We start from the raw sequence: 24,907 nt of genomic DNA, 5'->3' as shown, positions 1-24,907 counted from the left end.
ACTTGAGGGTATTCCCCAAAACTTCACAACGTGTTTCAGAAAGAGTCTCGCTGTTACTTCCGCCGTACATTCGGTCGGGGCTGGGATAAAGGTTGCATACTTGCTGAATCGATCAACAACCACCATTATGCTCATGCAACCATCTGACTTTGGAAAGCCAGTAATAAAATCCATAGATAAACTCTCCCATGGTTTATCAGGAATGGGCAAAGGGACCAGCAACCCGCCTGGTGAGCGCTGTTCTGGTTTGTCTTGTTGGCAGACAAGATAGGTGCGGACATAGGCTTCAACATCATCACGAAGTTGAGGCCAATAGTAAATCGCCTTTATGAGCGCCAGAGTGCACTTCATTCCCGGATGCCCAGCCCATAAGGAGTCGTGGCATTCCTTAATGAGCTCCTTTCGAAGACTGGCAAATTTAGGCACATATATTCGATGACTTTTGGCATATAGTAAACCATCGACCAGCCAGAATTTTCGTGTCTTCTTTTCCTCGACCATAGTGATTAAACTTTTGGCCAAAGGATCGTGTGCCAATCCTTCTTTAATCCGAGCCACAAGAGTGCCCAGTGGTCGACTGAGTGCAACAAGAGATGCCTTCCTACTCAATGCATCTACGACCACGTTTACTTTCCCTGGTCGGTACTCTAGCGAGTAGTGAAACTCAGCAAGGAAGTCTTGCCATCGAGCCTGCTTCGGGCTCAGCTTCTTCTGAGTTTGAAAGTAACTTGTGGCTATGTTGTCAGTCATGACAACAAAGAAGGATCCGAGGAGATAATGGCGCTATACTCTCAGACAATGAACCACAGCCGTCATCTCCTTTTATTGGACCGTATACCGTCGCTTGGTCTCGTTGAGCTTGCGGCTCTCGAAGGCAACCGGTCTGTTGTCTTGCATTAGGACTCCTCCAATGGCAAAGTCGGATGCATCGGTGTGCACCTCAAAGGGCTTTGCGCAGTCAGGCAGGACCAGCAAAGGTTCAACAGCAACCGCGTCCTTCAAGTCATCGAACGCGCTTTGGCAAGCATCGTCCCATACCCAAGGTTTGTTTTTCTTAAGCATGTCGGTCAGTTTAGCTACTCGGGCAGAGTAGCTTTTGATGAATCGTCGATAGTAGTTCACCAAACCAAGGAAGGACCTTAGTTCGGGGACTTTCTTCCGGGGTTCCCAATCTTGGATGGCCACCACCTTGGCCCCATCCATCATCAGAAGTCCATCTCTGATTTTGTGACCCAAGAACATTACTTCATTGCTCGCAAAGGTGCACTTCTCTCTTTTAACAAAGAGCTGATTTTCCCTTAGCAACGCAAAAGCTAATTTCAAGTGGTCAAGGTGTTCTCCCAGACTGTTGCTATATATGACAATATCGTCCAAATAGACAACAATGAATTTATCAAGGTAATCTTGAAATACCTTATTCATCAATGTGCAAAACGTCGCGGGGGCATTGGTAAGACCGAAAGGCATCACCAAGTATTCGTACGAGCCGTATCGAGTCATGCACGTGGTCTTCGGCTGGTCGCCCTCTTTAATCCTTACTTGATAGTAGCCGGAGCGAAGATCAAGTTTGGTAAAGTATCGAGCAGTTCCTAATTGGTCGAACAAATCCGCGATCAGCGGTATCGGGTACTTATTTTTTATGGTAATCTTGTTAAGTGCCCGATAGTCGATGCACATCTGAAGGCTCCCGTCCTTCTTCTTCTGGAACAACACAGGCGCCCCAAAGGGTGCCCTAGAGGGTCTGATTAAGCCAGCGATGAGTAACTCTCTCAACTGACTACGCAGCTCGGCTAACTCCGGCGGAGCCATCCGATAAGGACACATTGCGGGAGGCTTGGCACCTGCTTCTAGCTCGATCTCGTGGTCCACACCACGTCGAGGGGGTAGCTGCGTAGGCAAGGCATCCGACATTACATCCTCAAACTCATTCAGTACGCTTTGTACTTCATCGAGTTCCACTGTTGGGGCTGATAATACCTCATCATCAAACTCCTTCAGTATAGCAAGGTAACTCACACCCTCCTGGTGCATTCCTCGCCTAAATTGAAGAGCGGACAACGCTCGTTCTTCAATTTCCATGGCTGTTCGGGTAGAAACAACACATGGACCGGCATCATCAGAGATGCAAACCTGATTGGCGTAGGGAATGAGGATGGCCTTTGTCTGATCAAAGAATTCCATCCCTAGGACAACATTGTAGTCGTCCATGTTCACTATCGACCAATTAGTCCAACCAGTCCATTCACCAAGACTGGTTTCAACGCCATTGGCAACGCCGGTTATTGGGATAGGCACCGAATTTACCGTCTTCAGTGCCCCGCCTTCGTGAGTAGGCTTTACCCCAACGCTCCTCGCTCCAAAGGGTGACAAGAAATTGTGAGATGCACCTGTATCGACCAGCGCCGTCATCTTCGTTCCGTTGAGGATGATATCCACGAACATCTGGCCATCTGTTCTTGTTCGTGGCCTGGCTTTCAGGGCTTTCAACAATTTCATCGAGCCGCATCTGGCTCCTTGCTCCTCGAGTCTTTGTTGTTCCTCGAGCTCCCTTTGTTTAACGACTGCCTGAGCATTCAACAGCCGTTTTTGTGGACATTCCCTTGCCCAATGTGGCCCAGCACAAACAAAGCATCGAACAGTGTCTCGTGTGGCCATTTCCTTAGTCTTCCCCTTTTGACTCGTACTAGCATCGGTCGTCCCTCTAGCCTTCCATCGTTCTCCTCCTCCGCTCCTCGGGTTAACAAACGTCTTTGTTTCCTTCGGTTTGGAGGATTCTTTAGAAGTATAGTCGGTTAAGCTCTCGGCCACTGCAATGGCCGAAGAAAGATCTTGAACATTCCTCCGCCTTAACTCAACTTTAGCCCACTGTTGTAACCCATCAATGAAGTTAAACAGCGAGTCTTCTTCGGTAGAGCTCGGGACTTCTAGGATCAAAGTTGTAAAATCTCTTACATACTCTCGGATCCCGCTAGTTTGTTTAAGCCGTCTCAACTGGCCCTTCGCATCATCTAGTGCGTTCTCGGGGTAGAATTGCTTCTTTAGCTCCCTTTTGAAATCTTCAAAAGAGTCCATCACGCAGAGTTGTCTTCCAATCTCTCCATGCCTCCGGCGCCACCATAACATGGCAGTATCGGATAAGTACATAGCTGAGGTTCGGATTTTTACTGCCTCATCAGTGATATTGGTAGCTTCAAAATACTGAGACAGGCCCCATATGAAGTTGTCAACTTCCTTGGCATTTCGGGCCCCACCAAATGACTTTGGCTTTGGTATTTCGATTTTGTGAACCGAGGGGGTGGAAACTCCACCTCCGGACGCAGCTCTTCTACACATGGCCCAATCGGCTTGGATTTCTTCAAGCTTGGCCATGGTGGCTGTATTCGCCTCCTCCTGTCGGTTGAGCATCTCTCGATGCTCTGCGTCTCTCTCTCTTTTGTTTACCTCCATGACATCGAGCCGGGCTCGTATGGAATTTACTTCTGCGAGCAGCAAATCCCTCATGGTTCCAACTTCATCTCGCAGACTTTCAGCCTACATTTGAAGTGCATCCGAAATGGAGCCGTGTATAGCAGCATCTTCTGCTTCTAGATCATTGCACTTTTCTTCAAGGCCTCCAATTCGTGAATCCATGGCATGGACAAGGTAAACGTTCGTTTCGAGACGTTTTTCTAGTTCAGTTACTACTTCTCTAAGATCAGATTTCTTTTTAGACACTTGCTTCGTGGCTTCCGCCATTGGTTGATCCGTCATTAGTTCTACTCTTTCTCCACACAATCAGCTCTGATACCACCTGACACGCTCCGAACCCACCGAGGTTAGGGAGTGCGGCACTTCACCAGTCCGTCGGCAAAGTCAGCCTAAAAGAGTGGGTATGGAAAACCACTCCGAAAGAGTGTAAGCAACTTAATGAAAGGAACAAGGCAACAAGGTACAAAGAATCCGTGCTTTGTATTGATAACAAATGTGTTTACAAGTATAGAGAAATGTAATGGCAGCCCCTAAACATGTGTGGGCATTGCCATATATATAGGCAACTAGAGAACACCCTAGGTTGACAAGTGGCAAGCTCCCCACTATCCATTTCCCTTAAAATATCTATCTAAAGCATGTGGACAAGCCCATAAACTAAATGGCCGGCCCATTAAGGGCGTAAACCCACCATGCTAAGTTACTTAAGAAGGAGGAGTACATCCATGCTAAGTAATCCCTAAACCACCCAAGCCCCATGGGCCCTTAGTGGGCCGCGTCACTGGTCGTGACATTACTCGGCCCACTCGTCCGTACGAGTCCGTGCGCAGGATGCGCGCCCTCTGGTCGAGGGTCACTGGTCGGGACCTGACATGCATCCCATTAAGTTTTTTGTAATACCTCTCCTTTTTTTATATAAATGCCCTTGGGGCAAAGACAATGCATAGCTCTTTCTAGGGCTATTTTATTATTATTTAGACAGTAATTTTAATCTTTATGCACGCAATTTTCTGGCTCGATTATGCATTTGCTTTTACGTTTAGCTTTTGCTTTAATATTTTTGCTTTACATTTCTGAGTTTAAATATTTCAAGAATGTTATACTAAAGGCTTGCTTTTATGTTTGTTTATTCGTACAAACACATTTGTTGGATTTAAGCTCGAGTTTCAATGCATTCATGCACAGTTTACTCGATATATCCATGTCCGACCTCGTTATTGTCAAGGTCGGAATTTACTTTTACCATGTACTCGAAAGTACTTATATGGTATGTAATCTTAGTAGTTTAATTATATTTTTCTCTTCTAGTCACTTTTTCTCATCCTCGAGTAGCTCCTCAAGATTATGAGGTCGAAACTAATTTTTGCAAAATTTTCTAGCCTCAGAATCGACTTAATTCGAAGTAGGTTTATTTACACTCCTTTCTGTCGATTAGTTTTAGCTGGTTTGTTCCAAACTTATTTAGCTCGTGTCTGGTTAGTGATCCATGCACTTATAATTTTTATAACCTGGTTATGTCCAGACAATCATAGCTCGTGAATCTGGTTATATCCAGACAGCTTTAGCTCGCGTGTTTAGTTATTAATCCATACACTTATAATTTTTATAATCTGGTTATGTCCAGACAATCTTAGCTCACGAATCTGGTTATATCTAGACAACTTTAGTTCGCGTGTTTGGTTATTAATCCATACATTTATAATTTGGTTATGTCCAGACAATCTTAGCTCGCGAATCTGGTTATATCCAGACAGCTTTAGCTCGAGTGTTTGGTTATTAATCCATACACTTATAATTTTTATAATCTGGTTATGTCCAAACAATCTTAGCTCGTGAATCTAGTTATATCGAGACAACTTTAGCTCGCGTGTTTGGTTATTAATCCATACACTTATAATTTTTATAATCTAGTTATGTCCAGACAATCTTAGCTCGCGAATCTGGTTATATCCAAACAACTTTAGCTCGCATGTTTGGTTATTAATCCATACACTTATAATTTTTATAATCTGGTTATGTCCAAACAATCTTAGCTCGTGAATCTAGTTATATCGAGACAGCTTTAGCTCGCGTGTTTGGTTATTAATCCATACACTTATAATTTTTATAATCTAGTTATGTCCAGACAATCTTAGCTCGCGAATCTGGTTATATCCAAACAACTTTAGCTCGCATGTTTGGTTATTAATCCATACACTTATAATTTTTATAATCTGGTTATGTCTAGACAATCTTAGCTCGCGAATCTGGTTATATCCAAACAACTTTAGCTCACATGTTTGGTTATTAATCCACACACTTATAATTTTTATAACCTGGTTATGTCCAGACAATCTTAGCTCGTGAATCTGGTTATATCCAGACAGCTTTAGCTCGCGTGTTTGTTTATTAATCCATATACTTATAATTTTTATAATCTGGTTATGTCCAGACAATCTTAGCTCGTGAATCTGGTTATATCCAGATAGCTTTAGCTCGCGTGTTTGGTTATTAATCCATACACTTATAATTTTTATAATCTGGTTATGTCTATACAATCTTAGCTCGCGAATCTGGTTATATCCAGACAACTTTAGCTCGCGTGTTTGGTTATTAATCCATAAACTTGTAATTTTTATGTCGGGTTAATGATCCAGACATTTTTGTTTTATGTTATTTATTTTTTCAAACTTAAGGTATGATTGTATACCATTGATGCCCCCTTAATATCCTATGAGTGTGACCATAGGTTATTAAATTAAGAGAGTTTGCAAAAAATACAACATAAAATAAAGAAAATAACTTTTTGAGCAAAGTTTAACATTTTATTAACAAATGTCTGAAAATTAAAGAAGATTGGGTACAACAAAAACACCCTTCCTACATTATTGATAATAAGGTCGTAGATGTTCACCGTTCCAAGCTCGCGTCACAAACTCTCCGTTTAGTCTTGCCAATTTATATGCCCCAGGTCGGATGATAGACTCGATTTGGTAAGGTCCTTCCCAGTTAGGTCCGAGTACTCCAGCAGACGGGTCTCGTGTGGCCAAAAATACACGTCTTAGTACCAAATCTCCCAATCCGAATTTTCTATCTCGAACCTTCTTGTTGAAATACCTGGTAGCTCGTTGCTGGTATGCAACATTTTTCAATTGAGCTTCATCTTGTCTTTCTTCAATGAGGTCTAGACTTTCTTCGAGTTGGGATTGGTTCGAGGCTTGATTGTAGGCATGGCTCCATATTGTGGGTATTTCGACTTCAATCGGCAACATGGCCTCGCATCCATATGCTAGGGAGAAGGGAGTATGCCCTGTTGAAGTTCGAGCTATGGTTCGATAAGCCCACAAAACCTGAGGTAACTCCTCGGGCCACCTCCCCTTAGCCTCCTCTAACCTTTTCTTTATGGAGCTTTTTAGGGTTTTGTTGACTGCTTTGACCTGGCCATTTGATTGGGGGTGGGCGAGGGAGGAGAAGCTTTTTATTATCCCATTCTTCTCACAGAAGTGGGTAAACATGTCACTGTCGAACTGGGTACCATTGTCCGACACTGTCTTCCCAATCATCCCATATCGACAGAAGATATTTTTTACCACAAAGTCTAAAGCTTTTTTCGAGGTAATTGTGGCCAGGGGTTCGACCTCGGTCCATTTTGGGAAATAATCGACTGCGACTACAACGTACTTTACTCCACCTTTGCCTGTTGGTAACGAGCCTATAATGTCGATTCCCCACACCGCAAATGGCCATGGGGAGGCCAACATGGTGAGCTCAGTAGGTGGAGCTCGTGGAATTGAGGCAAACCGTTGGCATTTATCACATCGTTTGACGTATTCGAACACATCTGCCTTCATTGTGGGCCAGAAATACCCTTGCCTTATCACCTTTTTGGATAGCTATGCCCCTCGGTGTGATCTCCACAAAATCCTTCATGAATTTCTTCCAGAATTTTCTTTGCCTCGGGTGGAGTTACACATTGGAGTAATGACATAGAATACCCTCTTCGATATAACCGTCCTTCCACAATAGTATACCTCAGGATCTGATACATCAGTTTCCGAGCCTCATTCCGTTCTGCTGGGAGAATTCCGATTTCGAGGTAATCGAATATTAGGGTCATCCAGGTAGGTTGAGAATTTATCATGCAAACGTCTTCTTTGTCAGGCTCATTAATACTGGGGGTCGACAGAAATTCTACCGGGACCACGTTCAATATATCAACCTCGTTGGTGGTAGTGAGCCTGGCCAACGCGTCTGCATTCGAATTTTGTTCTCGGGGAACTTGTTTTATAGCATAGAATTCGAATTGTCCGAGCACAACTTTGGTTTTCTCTAGGTACGCAACCATTTTTATGCCACGAGGCCTGATATTCTCCCAAAACTTGGTTGACCATCAGTTGTGAGTCACTATAGCAGTGTATAGCCTTAGCTTTGAGCTCTTTGGCTATCTGAAGTCTTGCTAGAAATGCTTCGTATTCAGCCTCGTTATTCGATGCCTCTAAGTTGAACCTTAAAGTAGAGTGGAATCGATTTCCTGCTGGGATGATCAGTATAATGCTTGCCCCCGATCCATTTTCGTTGGAGGATCCGTCGACGTAAAGTTTCCACAGCTCGCGGGCTGGGGTTACAACTTCATCGTTAGATACTTCAGTACACTCGACAATGAAATCTGCCAGGGCCTGTCCCTTGATGGTCGTTCTTGGGTGGTATGTGATCTCAAATTTGTTGAGTTCGATAACCCACTTTAACAATCTTCCAGAAGCTTCTGGTTTAGATAGAACTTGTCGTAATGGTTGGTCAGTTAGCACATGAATGGGGTGTGCTTGGAAATAGGGTCGGAGCATTCGAGATGAGTGGATCAGGTTGAGAGCTAGTTTTTCCATCAACAGGTACCTGGATTCTGCCCCCAGTAACCTTTTGTTGACATAGTACACTGTTTTTTGTACATTCTTCTCCTCTCGGACGAGCACGACACTAATGGCGTGCTCGGTTGTAGCGAGATATAAATACAAGACTTCTCCCGTGATAGGTTTCAACAAGATTGGTGGTTCGGCAAGATGCTTCTTTAAGTTTTGGAATGCAAGCTCGCACTCCTCTGACCACTCGAATTTTTTGCCTCCTCTCAAAAGGTTGAAAAAGGGAAGACAACAGTCTGCAGACTTTGAAATAAAACCTACTTAGGGCCGCCATCCGTCCAGTTAAGCTATGGACATCCTTATGCTTTCAAGGTGAGGGCATATCAATCAATGCCTTGATCTTGTCTAGATTAACCTCTATTCCTCGTGCATTTACTATACATCCCAGAAATTTTCTCGAAGACACTCCGAAAGAGAATTTTTGTGGGTTAAGTTTCATGTTATACTTTCAAAGTACAGTAAAGAATTCGGTGAGATCATCCACATGGTTATTGTTATGTTTGGACTTGACAAGCATGTCATCAACATAAACTTCCATGTTATTCCCTATCTGTTCGGAAAGCATCCTGTTCACTAGCCTTTGGTATGTGGCTCCAACGTTTTTGAGCCCGAAAGGCATGACATTGTAGCAGTACAACCCTTTATCGGTTACAGAGCTCGTATGCTCTTGGTCTGGTGCGTGCATGGCAATCTGGTTGTATCTTGAATAAGCATCCATGAACGACATAATGCTGTGACCTGTCGTGGCATCTACGAGTTGATCTATTCGAGGTAGGGGAAATAATCCTTTGGACATGCCTTATTAAGGTCTAAGTAATCGATACAGGTTCGTCATTTGCCATTGGGCTTCGGGACCAACACTGGATTGGCGATCCAATTAGGATAAAATGCATCTCGTATGAATTGATTTGCCTTTAACCTGTCGACTTCTTCCTTGAGAGCCTTATTTCTATCATCGTCCAAGAGTCTTCGATTTTGCTGATTCGGGGGGAATCTTTGGTCAATGTTAAGCGCATGGCTCATGACATTCAGACTGATTCCTACCATGTCCGAGTGTGACCATGCGAACACATCCTGGTTTTCCTTTAAGAAGCATATTAATTTCTATTTTGCTTCTTTTGAAATATTCTTACCCACTTTCACCGTCTTCGTGGGATCGACTTCTTCAAGCTTGACCTCCTCGAGCTCTTCCAGAGATTTGAGGTCAACCCTTTCTTCTATCCCGGGGTCGATCTCTTCATCTATCTCGAAGACCGTCCCATCCTTGTTCTGAATAAATACAAGTGTCTGTGCACTTGTTTGCTTCTTTCCCCTTATGGAGATGCTATAACATTCTCTTTCTGCAAGCTGGTCTCCTTTCAACGTCCCGATGCCACTAGAAGTCAGGAACTTGATGGCCAAATGCCTAACGGATGATACTGCCCCCAGCCCAACTAGGTCCGGTCTCCTGAGCAGTACGTTGTAGGCCGATGGGAGGTCCACCACAACAAACTCCATCATCTTGGTTAGTGACACTGGATAGTCTCCCAAGGTCACATGGAGTTCGATGGATCCCATACATGCAATCTCTTCTCCTGAAAAACCGTACAATGTTGTTGCACATGCTTTCAGATCGCGAAACGCAAGTCCTATCTTTTCTAGAGTGGCTTTATAAAGGATATTCATCGAGCTCCCGTTATCAATCAGGAGTTGGCGTACCCTCTTGTTCCCGAGTTGGAGAGTTATAACCAGGGGGTTGTTATGAGGAAACTGGACGTGTGACACATCCTCTTCAGTAAATGTTATGGGTTGGGTCTCAACCCTTTGCTGTTTTGGAGCTCGTGGCTCGGGTTCGTAGGGAGAACCGTCTCCAGTCTTGAGCTCATTCACGTAGCTCTTTTGGGTGTTATTGCCCAATCCTGCAATATGAGCCCCCCCCCCCCCCCCCCGAGATGGTTATTACATCCTCTTCATCAATCGGAGGGGATTGCTCGTCCTCCCGAGCTCGAGAGTTATTGTCCTGGGTAGGTTGTGCAGTTGCTGCCATTTGGCTTTCAGTTCCTCATGGGTTTAGGTCGTCTAAACGGGACCTAGTTCTCATTAGCCAAGTAAATATTCTCCAGAGACTCGTTGAACTCGGTATACACTTTGTATACGGAGAAATATTTGTCCCATTTCTTCTTCTTCCCTCCATAGCCTCGGGGTTATTCCCTTCGTTCTTCTTCCTTTTAGAAGGGTTGTCCCCAGAGGGTTTAGAAGTTGAGGGGGCCACCGAGGTTGAGGCAGGGTTTATGTTTATCGTTGTAGTTATGGGCTGAGAGGTCATGTTAGTGCTGACCTCGCCTCTTCTACATTGACAAACCTCTGGGCCCTCCGATTGAACTCGGTTGGCGTCCTAATAGGTTTCCTTTGTAAGTCTTCCCAAAGGGGAATTCCTGGCAGTATACTCGCTCTAACAGCCATCAGGTGACCGCTATAATCGACATCTCGAGCTCGAGCCACTTCTAGGTTAAACCTCATGAGGTAACTCTTCAATGACTCATTTTGTTGTTGTTGGACATTCGTTAAGGCTGAGGCCTCAAGCCTGATGCCAATCATAGCCTTAAATTGTTTCTTAAAGTCTTTAGACAATTGATCCCAGGACGAGATCGAATGCCTTTTAAACTTCTCAAACCAGATTTTTGCTGGTCCTGTAAGTGTAGCAGGGAACAACATACATCTGAGCTCGTACCCAACGTTGTTGGCTCGCATGATGGTGTTGAAGGTACTCAGATGACTATACGGGTCTGAGTTTCCGTCAAATGGCGGGACATGAGGTATCCTAAACCCCTGAGGGAGCGAAGTGCTGGAGATATGTGGGGCAAAATGCTCGAGCTCTTCATTGGACTCTTCAACCTTATCCCTACTACACTCATTCTGCAGGAGCCTGAATGCTCTTTCTAATTGGTCAATCCTTTCCTGGACTAAATCCAATGGAGGCTGAGCCTGGACCTGAGGGGGCTGGTTATCGTTAATAAAAAATCCAGCTCCCTGTCTCGGTACAGGGTTATATGCTGACTGTTTGCGGCCATTCATGTGGTTGCGCAGATCAGGGTTCGGGGGATTATCTCGACCCCGATTATGGTTTATTTGATCCCGCAGATCAAGGTGATTCCCTCGATTCCCTGTATGCATAGGTTCAGTGTTATAAATGCTCACAGATTGAGTGTAGTCTGAGCTTTCACTTATGTAACTCGTAGCCCTTTCTGGATACGTGGCTCGATGATTACGAGGTGGGTCTTTTGCTAGCCTCCTTGTCCCAGCAGTTTGTGATCTTGACATTTGGCTTCCTGAAGGCTGTTGAGCCTATGATCTCGGGTAGCCTCTCTTTTGTTCCCTTGTCTAGGCCTAGCCTGTCGGTTTCCATCTCAACTACCACTGTGAGATGGCCTCTGATGTGTAGTTTGTGGTACCTCCTGGACTGGTGAGGGGTGCCTTATTGGTGATGGTGGGTGCCTTATAGGTGATGGCGGCTGTCTCCCATTGTCGAGCCTGGATGGTCCAGAGTTTGCCCGATCACGTTCTGGGTTGTTTCGCGTAGCATCAGGGTTCGGGTTTCGAGCCACCGTGGGGGTTCGGTTATTACCCGTTCTTGTTGGTACTTCTGCGGTCGGGTTGGCAGTAGCCTTAGCCCGGTTACTCCTCCAAGGCCTTGGCTGAGTTGGCTGAGACATCGGTGATGGCACTTGCTCTGCCCTCCTGGTGGCTATGCTCCCACAGGGACATCCCCTAGGCCTCCGGGGAGGTGCCTAAGCGTTAGCAACTTGTCTGGCTAATTCTTCATTGTGTTTCATTGCCTCTGCCAACTGTTTGCGCAGTTGGCGATTTTCAAGTTCCACAATTGGAACATATCTTTAAGGATTGTAATGCATATCTTCATCAGGCTTGGGGGCAGGCGGCCCCCGAAAGTTGGACGAATCACTCCTCTCTTCAGGATCTGGGTCCACCATGGGCTGCTTTCTAGGCCGTCGTGGGTAGTCCTCAGCACGGGGAGTTTGCTCCTCAGGTATCTGGGGCAATGGTCTCTCATCAGTATTGGGGTTACTTGCAGCGACCATTGATGATTCAGGAGGCTTTTTTTATTAAACAGGCTCACATCTAGTTTAATGGCTCTCAATGAAAGCACCAAACAGTCGACGTCATTTTTCGTCAACTTAGAAATGAAGAGAAATTAAACAAAAATATCAAAGGAAACGAACAATATAGACACAATTTTTTACGTGGTTCAGCAGTTAAAATCTGCCTAGTCCACGAGTCTGTGTTATTCACTTGTTAGAATTCTCTCAAAGCTTTGTGGAAGCAATTTTACAGAGTCTTCCCAAGTACCAATTTCTTCCGTCCTACAAATGAACTGTTCCACTCTATTTATAGAGTGGTTCAGAGAATATCTTCCCACATATTTCGGGGAGTTATGATACAAATCAATTAAATAAATGCATACAGTTACCACGTACACGTATATATCCCATGATATTTAGGATTTAATAACAGACTACATCTAATCCCTTAAACATAGGTATTTTACAACAATAAACATGTTCACACACAGCTTACGAGCTTGGACACTATACTTACACGCCTTCGAGAACGTTCACCCATTTCGAGCTCGACACCTCGGTTTGCCTATATTCTCAACAAGTGATGTTACCGAGATCATCATCTCTGAGCTCACAACTCTTGAGCTCGAACCGTATTTTCTGATGGTAAGAGATTTATACAAGTGTTGAACTATTGTCATTGTGGTTTCTGAGCCAAATTTATAATCTCGGAACTCCTCTAAGACCATGTAGTTTCCGAGCTCGACAATTCCTTTGTTGTCGCCTTCACTGCTTAGCGAGATTGTCCTTGACTTTCTCATTAATGCTGATTTACATGACAAGTATTCTTATCTCGAGCTTACACATTACAAGCTTGAGTTTTGAGATCAAAATCTTCATTCTCGAAATCTGGGTGTAACAAAGAAGATCTTGTTGGTTAGTGATTTCTTCTAAAATTTCTCATCCAATTCTTCCATATTTTGGATGGTGTATCTTCATTATCTACTAATCTGATAATATAATCAGACAAGTTAAAGATTAGCATACCAATGGCAGTTTCAAGAAATTCTTCCTTATGATTTTTGGCAGTGTTTTCTAGCCATTCAATAGGGTCATCAAGCACCCTTAACCATTTTTATTGAACCAACAATGCTCGAATCTTCTTTCTCCATATTCTATAATCACCTGAACCATCAAACTTGTCAATATCCATTCTAAATTTACTCATATTAAATTAAATGAAATTAAAACAATTAATCTTCTTAGAAATAACAAATCCTCTACTCTTGATCGGTCAAGAACTCAGTTTTTGTCTTGCTGGTTTCCTTTTCGTTCAGACCTAAATATTTGAATGTTCTACTGCAATTTTTGAATCTTCCAGCCAAGGAACTTGGCTCTGATACCACTGTAGAGAAATTACCGATATATACCCTACACCAATAACTCAGTAAATATTAGATTCACAAGGTCACTTATGACCTTTTTTGCTTTTACAATCAATACGCGTGTGGTTCTAAATTAACCATGAATCTTGAACAAAAATAATTGGAAAAGTAAATGCCTATATCAAATTAAGCCTAATTTTTTTTCCTAATGCAAAGTTGTACTCATCTTCGACCACACTGCAACACATTAAGGAAATTAGGGCTCACGCCATAGACAAAGCAAGCGCAAAAGCTGAAATTAGTAGAAGAAAGGGAGAGAAAATCAAGCACGGAGAGTTATAGAGGTTCACCCTAAAATTGGGGCTACGTCGTCCTCTTTGAGCTTGCCCCTGAGGTAGCTCAGAACTGTAATAATCAAGAATCTTGGTATATCAATAATGGTGGATTCCGAGTCACATGAACTTGACTGGTAATCCCTTCTCAACTCTCTACTTGATCTCTTTTGTTTTTCTTTTCCTTTTCTCTCACTCTTCCCTTTTTCTCTCACACTCTACAAACACATTTCTCTCTCTAGAAGTTTCACGAAGCTTATCTTTATAAAAAAAACTGAAGTTATGAAGAATCTAAAATTGTGATCACTTATCCTTTTTTTCTTCTGTATACTAGTGAATTAGTTTTATTTCTTTGTTGAAGTAGTTGAGTAGTTGTTTGGCTGATTTCTGTTGTAACTGATTTATGTTACTGGCTTGTTTGTTGCAGCGTATATGGGGATTTATTCAACACTAATAATTTGAACATTCCTATAATTCTTTAATCGCTGCTCAATTATTGACTTAGCCATTCATCCTCAATACATTAATTTATTATAATAATGTAAACCAATTTAGCTCCAAAGCACATTTAATCCTCATCAATCTATATAGAAAAGAAAATGATTTTTGTGTGAGATATTTTAAAGAATAGAGTAGAGTATTAGTTGGAAATGCTAATTCTAAACTTTTCATCAGTGAATTTTTTACTTTTTATATTTTCTAATTAATTACTAATAGTTTTGGTGGTCCAATTAAATATTTAAATTGAACTGAGTTTTTGATCAAATAAAGACAAAAGAAAGTATATCAAACAAAATCGATGGATCCCACCAAATGTAGAAAATATCACTTTTATGCATAAAAAGTAAAACATTATTTGTCTTCTTGCAAAAAGTCATGTAAATTGACAAGTCTTGATTGTGGAAATTAATTATTCCAATATGCTTGTCTCAGATCTTCTCTTTTTTTTTTTTCTTCTTTGTAATGTTCGAAGAGATTTCTTCAAACAGATATACACCATTATATCTTAGTTTGAAGAAATTGTGTGCTCAGAAAAATGTTAGGTTTGAAGAATGAAGCTGGAACATGCTAGTTGATATCAAACATAAATAAAAAAAAATCTATCCCTTTTGTTTACATTGATCATATATATAATCATAACAAGAAAGTAATTTGAGTAGAGTTGAAAAAAAAACTTCTCACTTAATTCAGTCTCAGAAATGTCAGAATGTTTAAACTTCTTCTCATCTTGTTCTCTCTTGGAATTTCCTAATAATGATTTTTTCCAATATCATTTCACATAACTAAGTAAAAACAATATATCTTTCCATAAATAAATAAAAACAATATATATTATCTAGAGCTAAAATATATGATTTGTGAACTAAAGAAAGAATGAGATGACTACATATATATTATCTAGAGCGGCGGCGGTGGTGATGAAGCTGAAGATGATCTTCCATATTTCCGTTGTGGTGGCGGCGGCAGTCGTGATGGTGGTGGTGGTGGCGGTGGACGCGGCCTGGGTATTGGTGGTACGACCGGAGACTTGGTCGGAGCTCCATGTGGTGGCGGTGGTGGTGATGGCTTGTGTTTTGCAGATGCATAGGGAATAAAAGTTAGAGCAAGAAGAGCCAATGCTAAAACTAAAACAGACAGAGAACAAGTCATAGAGGATTTTGCCATTGATGATACGATCTTCTAGATCTGATTTAGGACAAGTATTCTTCTAAAGAAGTAGCGTGAGCTAGGGTACTCATCCCTAGAAACTAGAATATATAAATATATATATATTCTATGTGGTCTAAAATTGTTCCAAAATATTATTTATATTTTCTAAATTTTTCACATTTTTTAATTTTTCTTTTTAAAATTTATAATTAAAAAATAAAAAATAAAAAATTATAATATCTAAACCATCTACATATAAATATCTAAAATTAAAACTTTTCACAAATATATATTTGATTGTGTAAAAACAAAAAAAAAAAAGATCACAAAATTATTATAGACAATCACAGCTAAAATTCATAGTGATCATATAGTTAATTAAAAAGATTAATAATAAATATAAAAGTAATCAATAGAGTCACATAACTGAATTATTCAAATTAAAAGTTATTAAAATTCCGTTTTTTATGATTATCAACTTAATTATTCAAATTAAATAATTAATTGCTGAACTGTTACAGAAATGTTTAAACGGACACAGAGACTGTTTGAACAGAAACCAGATATATTTAAACAGTTTATCACCAGAAGATAAAAACGAACATAAGGTAAAGAACACACAAAATTATACGTGGTATCAACAATCTTTGCAGATTGCTTCTAGTCCACGGGGTCACGCCCAGATAATGAAATTTATTAGAAGAATATCTAAACGATTACAAAACCAAATTGACTTATACAAATAAAGACTCCCTCTTGAATTTGTCGCAGCTGTTGTAATCTAAACTCCTAATCAAATTTCTAAAGTGCTAAGATCTTGAACTCCCATCAAATCATAACACTTGCACTTTTCCTCCCGAAAAGTGACTCACGAACAAGACTTCTCCCGAAGCTTGATGAACAATGTCCAAGTATGTTCAACCTGCACAATTAACACAAAGAAAACAATACAGAAGTACACTGTAATAAACCACTAAGAACTTGCTGGACTCAAGTTCTTCACATAATAAAAAGTCTCTCTAAAACTTGAAAAATATTTGGAAAATAATACACCAAGAGAGATGATGAAAAACCAACGACTTAAGGATGATTAAATATCCTTTAGAATCCCTTTAAGTCGTAGAAAACAAATCAGAAACCAATCAGCCAATAAATGAAAAATCTTCCCAAACAGGAAAGTCAGAGTCTGTTCAAACAGACTGACAATCCGTTCAAACAGATTCATTGAACCTGGACAGTTTTTAAACCCAATATCCTTAAATAAATAAGGAAACAAAATATACATTATCTCTGCAAGCTGTACACGATTTCTAGACAAACAAATCAGATAAAGAAATAAAAATAAATACCAATAATTTCCATATAAAAAAATTTCAAAAAAAGATATTCTTTTATAGGAAATTATATATTTATTTTATTAATATATATAGAATAATCTGATTAGAAAATATTTCACAACAAAATAGGAAACTACCCATTTCGAAAATACCACACAATATATTTCGAAAATACATTCCATAATTAATTTTGTCAAATATGTCAATAAATGATTTTACAGTTATATTCAATTGGTATTATTATAATAATTTATTTTTGAAGAGAGATATAATTTAGTGATATCTTGAAGAACAAGTCTAAATAAATTGATCTTTTTAAATCCGTAAATCTGTATATATTAAATAAGAAGTGTATATAAGAAGCGGAAAAAGTTATGGCATTTTCATTTAAAAAAAAATCTTTTGAATGAAATAAAATGAAACAACTTCATAACAAACTTAATAAATTGATGGACAATTCATAACCACAAAAACCAAATTAATGGAGAAAACACTATCATAAAAAAATAGTTAATTCATATTATTTATGCTTTTTATTTTAAACATAAATAGTTTTATTAAAATATATGATAACAACATATAAAAATTATAATAATAAATCTCATTTTTTATTTTACTTTTCTAATTTATGGTTATTAAATAATAAAGGGAAAATTTTTATCTATTTTTTTAATAATAATTATAATATATGCCAATTAAAAGAATTTATATATAATAATAATAATAATAATAATAATAATAAATAATCTATCTATTTTTATTTTTAACATTTTGATAAAACACGTAGTCCTAAAGTTAGTTTTTAATAATAAAGAGTTTAAACGTGTAATCGACAAAAATACGCGTGGTTCAAATATTCTATCTATTTATTCATATTTTTTACCTTTTGACAAAACACGAGGTCTACAAGTCAATTTTTAAAAATAAAGGATTCAAACGGGTAATCGGCTCAAATATAAGGTTTAAAATGATGTGAACTCTTACAGAAAATATAATTTTATATAATTTGCTTTTTATAAATTTTTTTTTAACTTTTTTAATATATACATAGTCGAAATGTTAATTTTTAAAAATAAAGTGTCAAAATAGGTAATCGGGCAATATATAGGGTTCAAATAATCTATCTTTCTATTCTTATTTTTAACATTTTGACAAAATACGAGGTCTAAAAGTTAATTTAAAAGAATAAATGATCGAAATGGGTAATCGACCAATGCATAGTGTTCAAATAATAGATCTTCTGTTCCTATTTTTAACATTTTGATAAAATACGAGGTCTAAAAGTTAATTTTTAAAAGTAAAGGATCCAAATGGGTAATCGACCAAAATAACCCTTATTATTATGAATTTTTCGAAAATCTACAAGAGATTTGTTATATAATGAATACCATCATTAAAAAACTATGGTAAAGAAATCCTCACATGTCTATATAAGAAGCATGTTGTACGAGTACGATAAAAAAAAATCTCTACTATACAATCTAAAAAAAAATTCATAAATATTCTTTTTAATTAGTACAAAAGATTGCGTGAAGCGTGATTATGTTTTCTAGTTTTATATTAAAAAATGTGTAGATAACAAAAATTCTTGGTTTTAACGTTTTTTTTTTGTAAATGCACATTTAATATCCTGTATTTTGTCAAAATACAAGGTACCCTCTATTTGCAAAAACCGCATAGGTTGGTACCTTCCGTGTGTTTTAATTTTTAATATTCCCATATTACCCCTCATTTTAATGATTTGTTTGATTTTCAATTGTTTTATTATTTTTAAATGATTTAAATATATTTTTAAAATTCATAAAATAAAATAAATATTGAATTAAAACTTTAAGATAATTTTTAAAAATAAAATTAATTTTAAAATAAATTTAATTAATAAAAAATTAATTAAAATATTATTAATTAACTTTAAATAAACTTAAATTTCAATTTAATTTCACTCAATCTCACCCTCATCACCATCTCAGTTCTTCACTCTACCAATATCACCCTTATTTTAGTGATTTATTTTATTTTTAATTGTTTTAATATTTTTAAATGTTTTAAATATATTTTTAGAATTCATAAAATAAAATAGATGTTTAATTAAAACTTTAAAATAATTTTAATAATTTAAAAATAAATTTAATTAATTAAAAAACAAAAAAATGAAATTAAAAAATTAAAAAACTAATTAAAGTCTTATTAATTAACTTTAAATAAACTTAAATTGTAATTTAATTAATGAAAAAACTCATATTTCACCATCACCATCTTAGTTTCCCACCCTTCAATTCTCACCAACATTTTTTTTTTGTTTCAAAGTTGGATTGATTTGTTAATTAAATTTAAAGTTAATTAATAAGATTAGTTTTTTTAATTTTTTTGTTGACGCCGTTTTTCGTCAACAGTGAAAGAAGAGCATGTAAACAATAATTAGTAATGGCCAATAAAAATATGATAATACAAACACGATTTTTTACGTGGTTCAGCAGTTAAATCTACCTAGTCCACGAGTCTTTCTTATTAAGACTTAAGAATATCTCTGAAAATCCTTCAAGGATGAATTCTCCAGAGTTTTCCTTAAGCTCACAAAAGTTCGGTCCTTTACAATAGTGCATGACCTCTCTATTTATAGAGAAGATTGCAGAATATTATCCCACATATTTCGGGTAGTTACTCTATATTTGCAAATAGATTAAATGACATTAAATGCCTGCAATCCGATGTAAAAGGAAACGTCCCCTGAAGACCAGGGGGCGTATAACTAATCAAATAATATCCCCTGATTGTAGGGGATTTTCAGCGATAAATGTAGACCGCGTCTCTTTATAGATGACTCATTGGGATATTCCAAGTTATTATCCCATATTATCAAGGCCATATTCTCCCAGGCTTCTTACTGGCTTTCGAGCCATAACACATCCCGAAGTCACGTTGCTTCGAGCTCGTACGTGCATCAGGCTCGGATCCCCTGATCCGAGGTCATCTTCGAGAACAGATGTACCTCGGGGTCTACCTTTCGAGCTTGTGAGGATTTCGAGGCTACCATCTTCGAAGTCGTCTATGCTTCGTAGGCTCGTTGTTTATATTTCGAATCATATTCCAGACCTTACGAGTTCATCCATTATGAACCTGGATTTCGAGGTCACAATTTTCATGGCTCGAAATCTGGGTATAACATTTTTAATTCCAATTTTGAATTAATTAAATTTATTTTAAAACTAATTTTGTTTATTAAAATTATTTTAAAGTTTTAATTAAACATTTATTTTATTTTATGAATTTTGAATGTATATTCAAATCATTTTAAAATAATAAAACAATTATAAATCAAAATAAATGATTAAAATGAGAGGTAATTGTAACGCCCGCATTTATACAATAAAATCACATAATAATTTAAACATTGAAAATAAAATAATAAATGTTGCCATTTTTATTATAAACAATGCAATAGGGTACCCAGTCAAAATGAAAATGTACTTTAGAATTTTTAATGCATAAAGTAATACAAAACGAAGCAACATTTATTAATATCTTATTTAAAATAATAAATGCCAAAAAAAAAACGCGCGTGCCCCTTTTGACCACCATCAGCTATATGATCCTCACTGATACACACATTGCTGCTTGGAATCAACTTGTACTCTAACATTCTACCTGGCTTTATCTGCATATATAAAATATAAGGAGTGAGCTTCTAAGCCCAGTAAGGAAATGCAAACAAATACATAGGCATAACAATCATATAACACATAGTAGAGAGTTTCTAAACAAGTATTATATCATATTATAGTTATATTCATATTTAACATAGCCATACAAAATCATACATAACCTTACTAATATGATTCTAGAAATACTAAGGATATCCCTTCATACATAATAACGAATACAGACAGTTTATGAGGGTAGAGATAACCGTAATAGGCAAACTAGAGCCACATTACCTCACGTAAAAATCCCTCCTGTCCCTGTAACGTTAGCCATACATATTCCCAACAAACATATCACACATGCATATTCTAACATAAATAACTACCTAATTTCCTTACCTCGAAATCCCGAGAATATGAGTGATTGCGAACTAAAACTTTTAAAATGCTATAGCAGAAGCGCCACCTTAAGAGTATCACTTCCTTAAATAAATCATAATCATAAAAAGAAAACCTAATTAGAAGATGAGCTAAAATAGATAATTTTTATCCCATAAAATATTAACACAAAAGTACCTTATCTTTTTGATAGAACACTACTAGAAACCTCGAAAGAAGGTGCAATCCCAAATGATTCTCTAATCCTCTCTCACACTCTCACTCTTTCATAGCATCAATATTTTGAAAGAAATAGTATAGTAGCTTAGATCATTCAACCGCACCCATTTAGTCTATATATATATATAGAGAAGGTCCTAACAAAATTTCCTAATCCTACTGTAGTTAAGTCTGCCTTAAATTCAAATTTCAAAAGAAAATCTACTAACTTTCTTTGACTCTTTCATAAATACATTCCACGTATCATTGGCTGCTATTTATTATTTTAATTAACACTATTTGTTCCATAACTATCTTAACAGACCAAAGATATTATCATATCCCTTATTTTGAATTTACAAGACTAAAGCTACTTTTCCTAGCTTCTCTCCATTTTGTACGGCTAATGCTATCATTCACTTATTATTTTTTTATTCATTAATAATCATTCTATATATTTCAAAACCTACCATTAACCTCCTTTAGTTATATATATTCTCTAACCCAACGTGGCCTTCTACATTTCAATGCCACCTTATGCATATATATATATATATTTACACCCACACATGTCCTTCATACCATCATTTTCTCAACTTAGGCATAAGGTCTAAACCTCCAAGAATCTCATAACATCCAATTATATATATATATATATATATACGTTTTAGAAAATAAATAACTAAATCTTAATTAAAAACTATAGTCCAAACTAAATTAAATTGCTTAAAGTTTCAGTACCCCATACTATAGCCCAAAATATATTTATATGCTTTTATGTGTATTTCCAACACATAAAATTATATTCTAATGCTCCCATAAAATATGGTCAAATAATTATTTAGAAATATTCTAAGGCCCTACTTATGAAATCTTGCTCAAACTTCTATACTAAAATAAACATTTCCCTACTTAATATTTTATACTAAAGTCTCCAAACTTATGCAATCATCTCATATCCACATCAAAACTAACGAAATAAAAAAAATAACTTGGTTATTACAGTAATATGAGAATATTAAAATTTAAACATACGGATGGTGCCAAACTATGTAGTTTTTGTAAATAGAGGGTACCGATTAATAATTATAAAAAACAAAGAGTATCAAATTTGTATTTCGATAAAACATAGGGTACCAAATGAGTATTTATCTTTTTTTGTTAACTTCAACAGAATATTCTAAATATTTAACGAAATATACATTGAAAACTAATTAAAAACAGATATTTATTAATTATATTAATATGAATTCAAATATTATAAAATATGATTATTTTAATAATTCCGCATATTTAATAATTATATTAATATAAATTTAAATTTAAATTCAAATGTTATAAAATATAATTATTATTATAATATATAATAGAAGATTATATATTTAATAATTATATTAATATAAAATGAAATGTTATAGAATATTAATAAGTTAATAATATATAATCCTAATTTATTACTAATTATATTAATATGAATTTAAATATTATAAAATATTATTCTAATAATAATATTTAATACAAAATTAAATATTTAATACTTATATTAATATAAATTTAAATATTATAAAATATCATTATAATAATATATAATACATAAGCTTAATTTTTATTTTTATTTAAAAAATTAATATAAATTATGGGTTGAGGGAGAGAGAAGAAAAAAAATAAAGTAGATGAGAAAAATTATGAAAATGATATTTTGGGTATTGTCAAAAGAATTGACATTTTTTTTAAATGATTTAAATGCCTTACATTTTTTTTTACCAAAAACTCAAATTTCCGTAATATAAAAAGCTATGTATGATTTCTAATGTCAAATTCGACCCAAGTTTGTTTATTTATTTTAATCACCAAGAACATATGAAAAACACTAAATTATATAATAATGAACACAATCCAACAATTCATCATAATATACATTTCACGTTGTCATTTTACAAGAGTTAAACTAAATATGATATATCAAAAAGTGATCAATAGAATATTATTTTATTTTAATATAATTTATAGATCATGTGGATATCTAACTTAATACTTTCCCAATTGTTAAAGATAATATATAAATAATTAATTAACATGTGGAATAATGAAAATAATTAATAATCATATTATATCATATCATTTTTTTTTTCTTTTTTTGCCAAAACATAACATCATTCCCTTTTCTTACTTTTCAACAAACTCCACCATAAGGACCCAAACGGCCATGTGTTGAAATTAGTGCATTCATATGGCCCCAAAACCACTTAAAAAAGTAGAAATTAGACCCGACACTCATTTTAAATGATCCACTTTAACTTTTATCCACTATTTTTAACTCTTATTTTAGTACCCAAATTATCAATTAATGTACCCATTATACCCCTTCAATTACATGTTTTTTTTTTCCCTTAAACATACAATGAGAATGCATTTCTAATTTAACTATAATATGACACATATAATACACATTACAACAACACTTACAACCATGTACTAAAAAAAAGATAATTTGGAAAGTCTCATGATAATAATGAATAAAGTTCAACTAAATATATTTAGTGTCTAATTTTAATTAACTACTTCTAAAAATTGATACTTCTCAACTTTTCCCCTTAAAAAAAGAATTTAAAAATAAGTCCTTAGCCCAGAGTCGGGCTAAAAAGAATTTATTGTCCTAAACCATTCATATATTTATTGTGTGATTTGAATTTGAATTTTAATAATTCTATTTAATTTTTTGAAAAATAAAATAAGTCCTTGCAGGAGACTCAACTCCAATAGAGATTCTGTCATTACAATGAACGACGTAGATACCTTATTTTCAATGTAATTAAAAGGTTTGAAATCCCCACATTGACTAGGAAGAAATATGGGTTCACATATTTCATATTAAAAAATTGTCACTTCCGTTGCCATTTTGAGCCATATATAAAATAAATTTATAACACAAAAATTTAAATTCCTAAACAAAACGAGGGGACGGAATATAAGAGTTTTTTAGGATTTTAATTTAAATTCATAATTATTGAATTGAAAAAAAATCTGCAAAACTCACACCACATAATTACCCGAATCACAATTACTCTAATTATTTTTTACCCTTTAATCAAAATTAAACAAAACCTCAAATGAGTCAAACCTGAATGACACTACTGGAAAAAGGGGTTTTAGCGACGACTTAAGTCGTTGCTAATTCCCAAAAGATTGTCGCTAATTCCTTTAGTGACTACGATATCGTCGCTATTTGTCGTTGCTAATTGTTGTTAATTAGCGACGAACTAAAAATTGTCGTCGCTATTTCTCTCTAGCGACGACAAGTGGTCGCTAAAAGATGCATCGCTGTTAGTTTGTAATGTCCTCTGATTTGTGAAATTATTTGGAGATTTAGCGGCGACATTTCGCTTTTTTGCGACAACATGTTGTCGCTAAAAGTTTTTTTTTTTTGGTAGTCGTTAAAGCAGTATTATATATACTTAAAAAAATGTCATTATTCAATATATATACTAACACATTTTTTTGCTAAAAGATTTGAAATAGAAGAGAAATTTAATTATGCACAAAATTATAT

The 24,907-nt window shown here is 36.4% G+C and overlaps 1 protein-coding gene across 1 annotated transcript; it reads right to left on the bottom strand.

Annotated features, from left to right (window-relative positions):
- Positions 1-15,530: 15,530 nt before the first annotated feature.
- On the bottom strand, positions 15,531-15,797 carry LOC133784701 (uncharacterized). The gene has a single exon (XM_062223985.1). It carries the CDS (start codon positions 15,795-15,797, stop codon positions 15,531-15,533), a length of 267 nt encoding a protein of 88 aa, XP_062079969.1.
- Positions 15,798-24,907: the final 9,110 nt, after the last annotated feature.

Source organism: Humulus lupulus, chromosome 6 (assembly GCF_963169125.1).
Source record: "Humulus lupulus chromosome 6, drHumLupu1.1, whole genome shotgun sequence".
NCBI lineage: Eukaryota > Viridiplantae > Streptophyta > Magnoliopsida > Rosales > Cannabaceae > Humulus > Humulus lupulus.
The sequence above is the reverse complement of the archived record's forward strand: the minus strand, read 5'-3'. Positions and strand labels throughout refer to the sequence as shown.

Excerpts from the sequence above, each read along its gene's own strand:
- LOC133784701 (XM_062223985.1), bottom strand. The coding sequence starts at position 15,797 with ATGGCAAAATCCTCTATGACTTGTTCTCTGTCTGTTTTAGTTTTAGCA.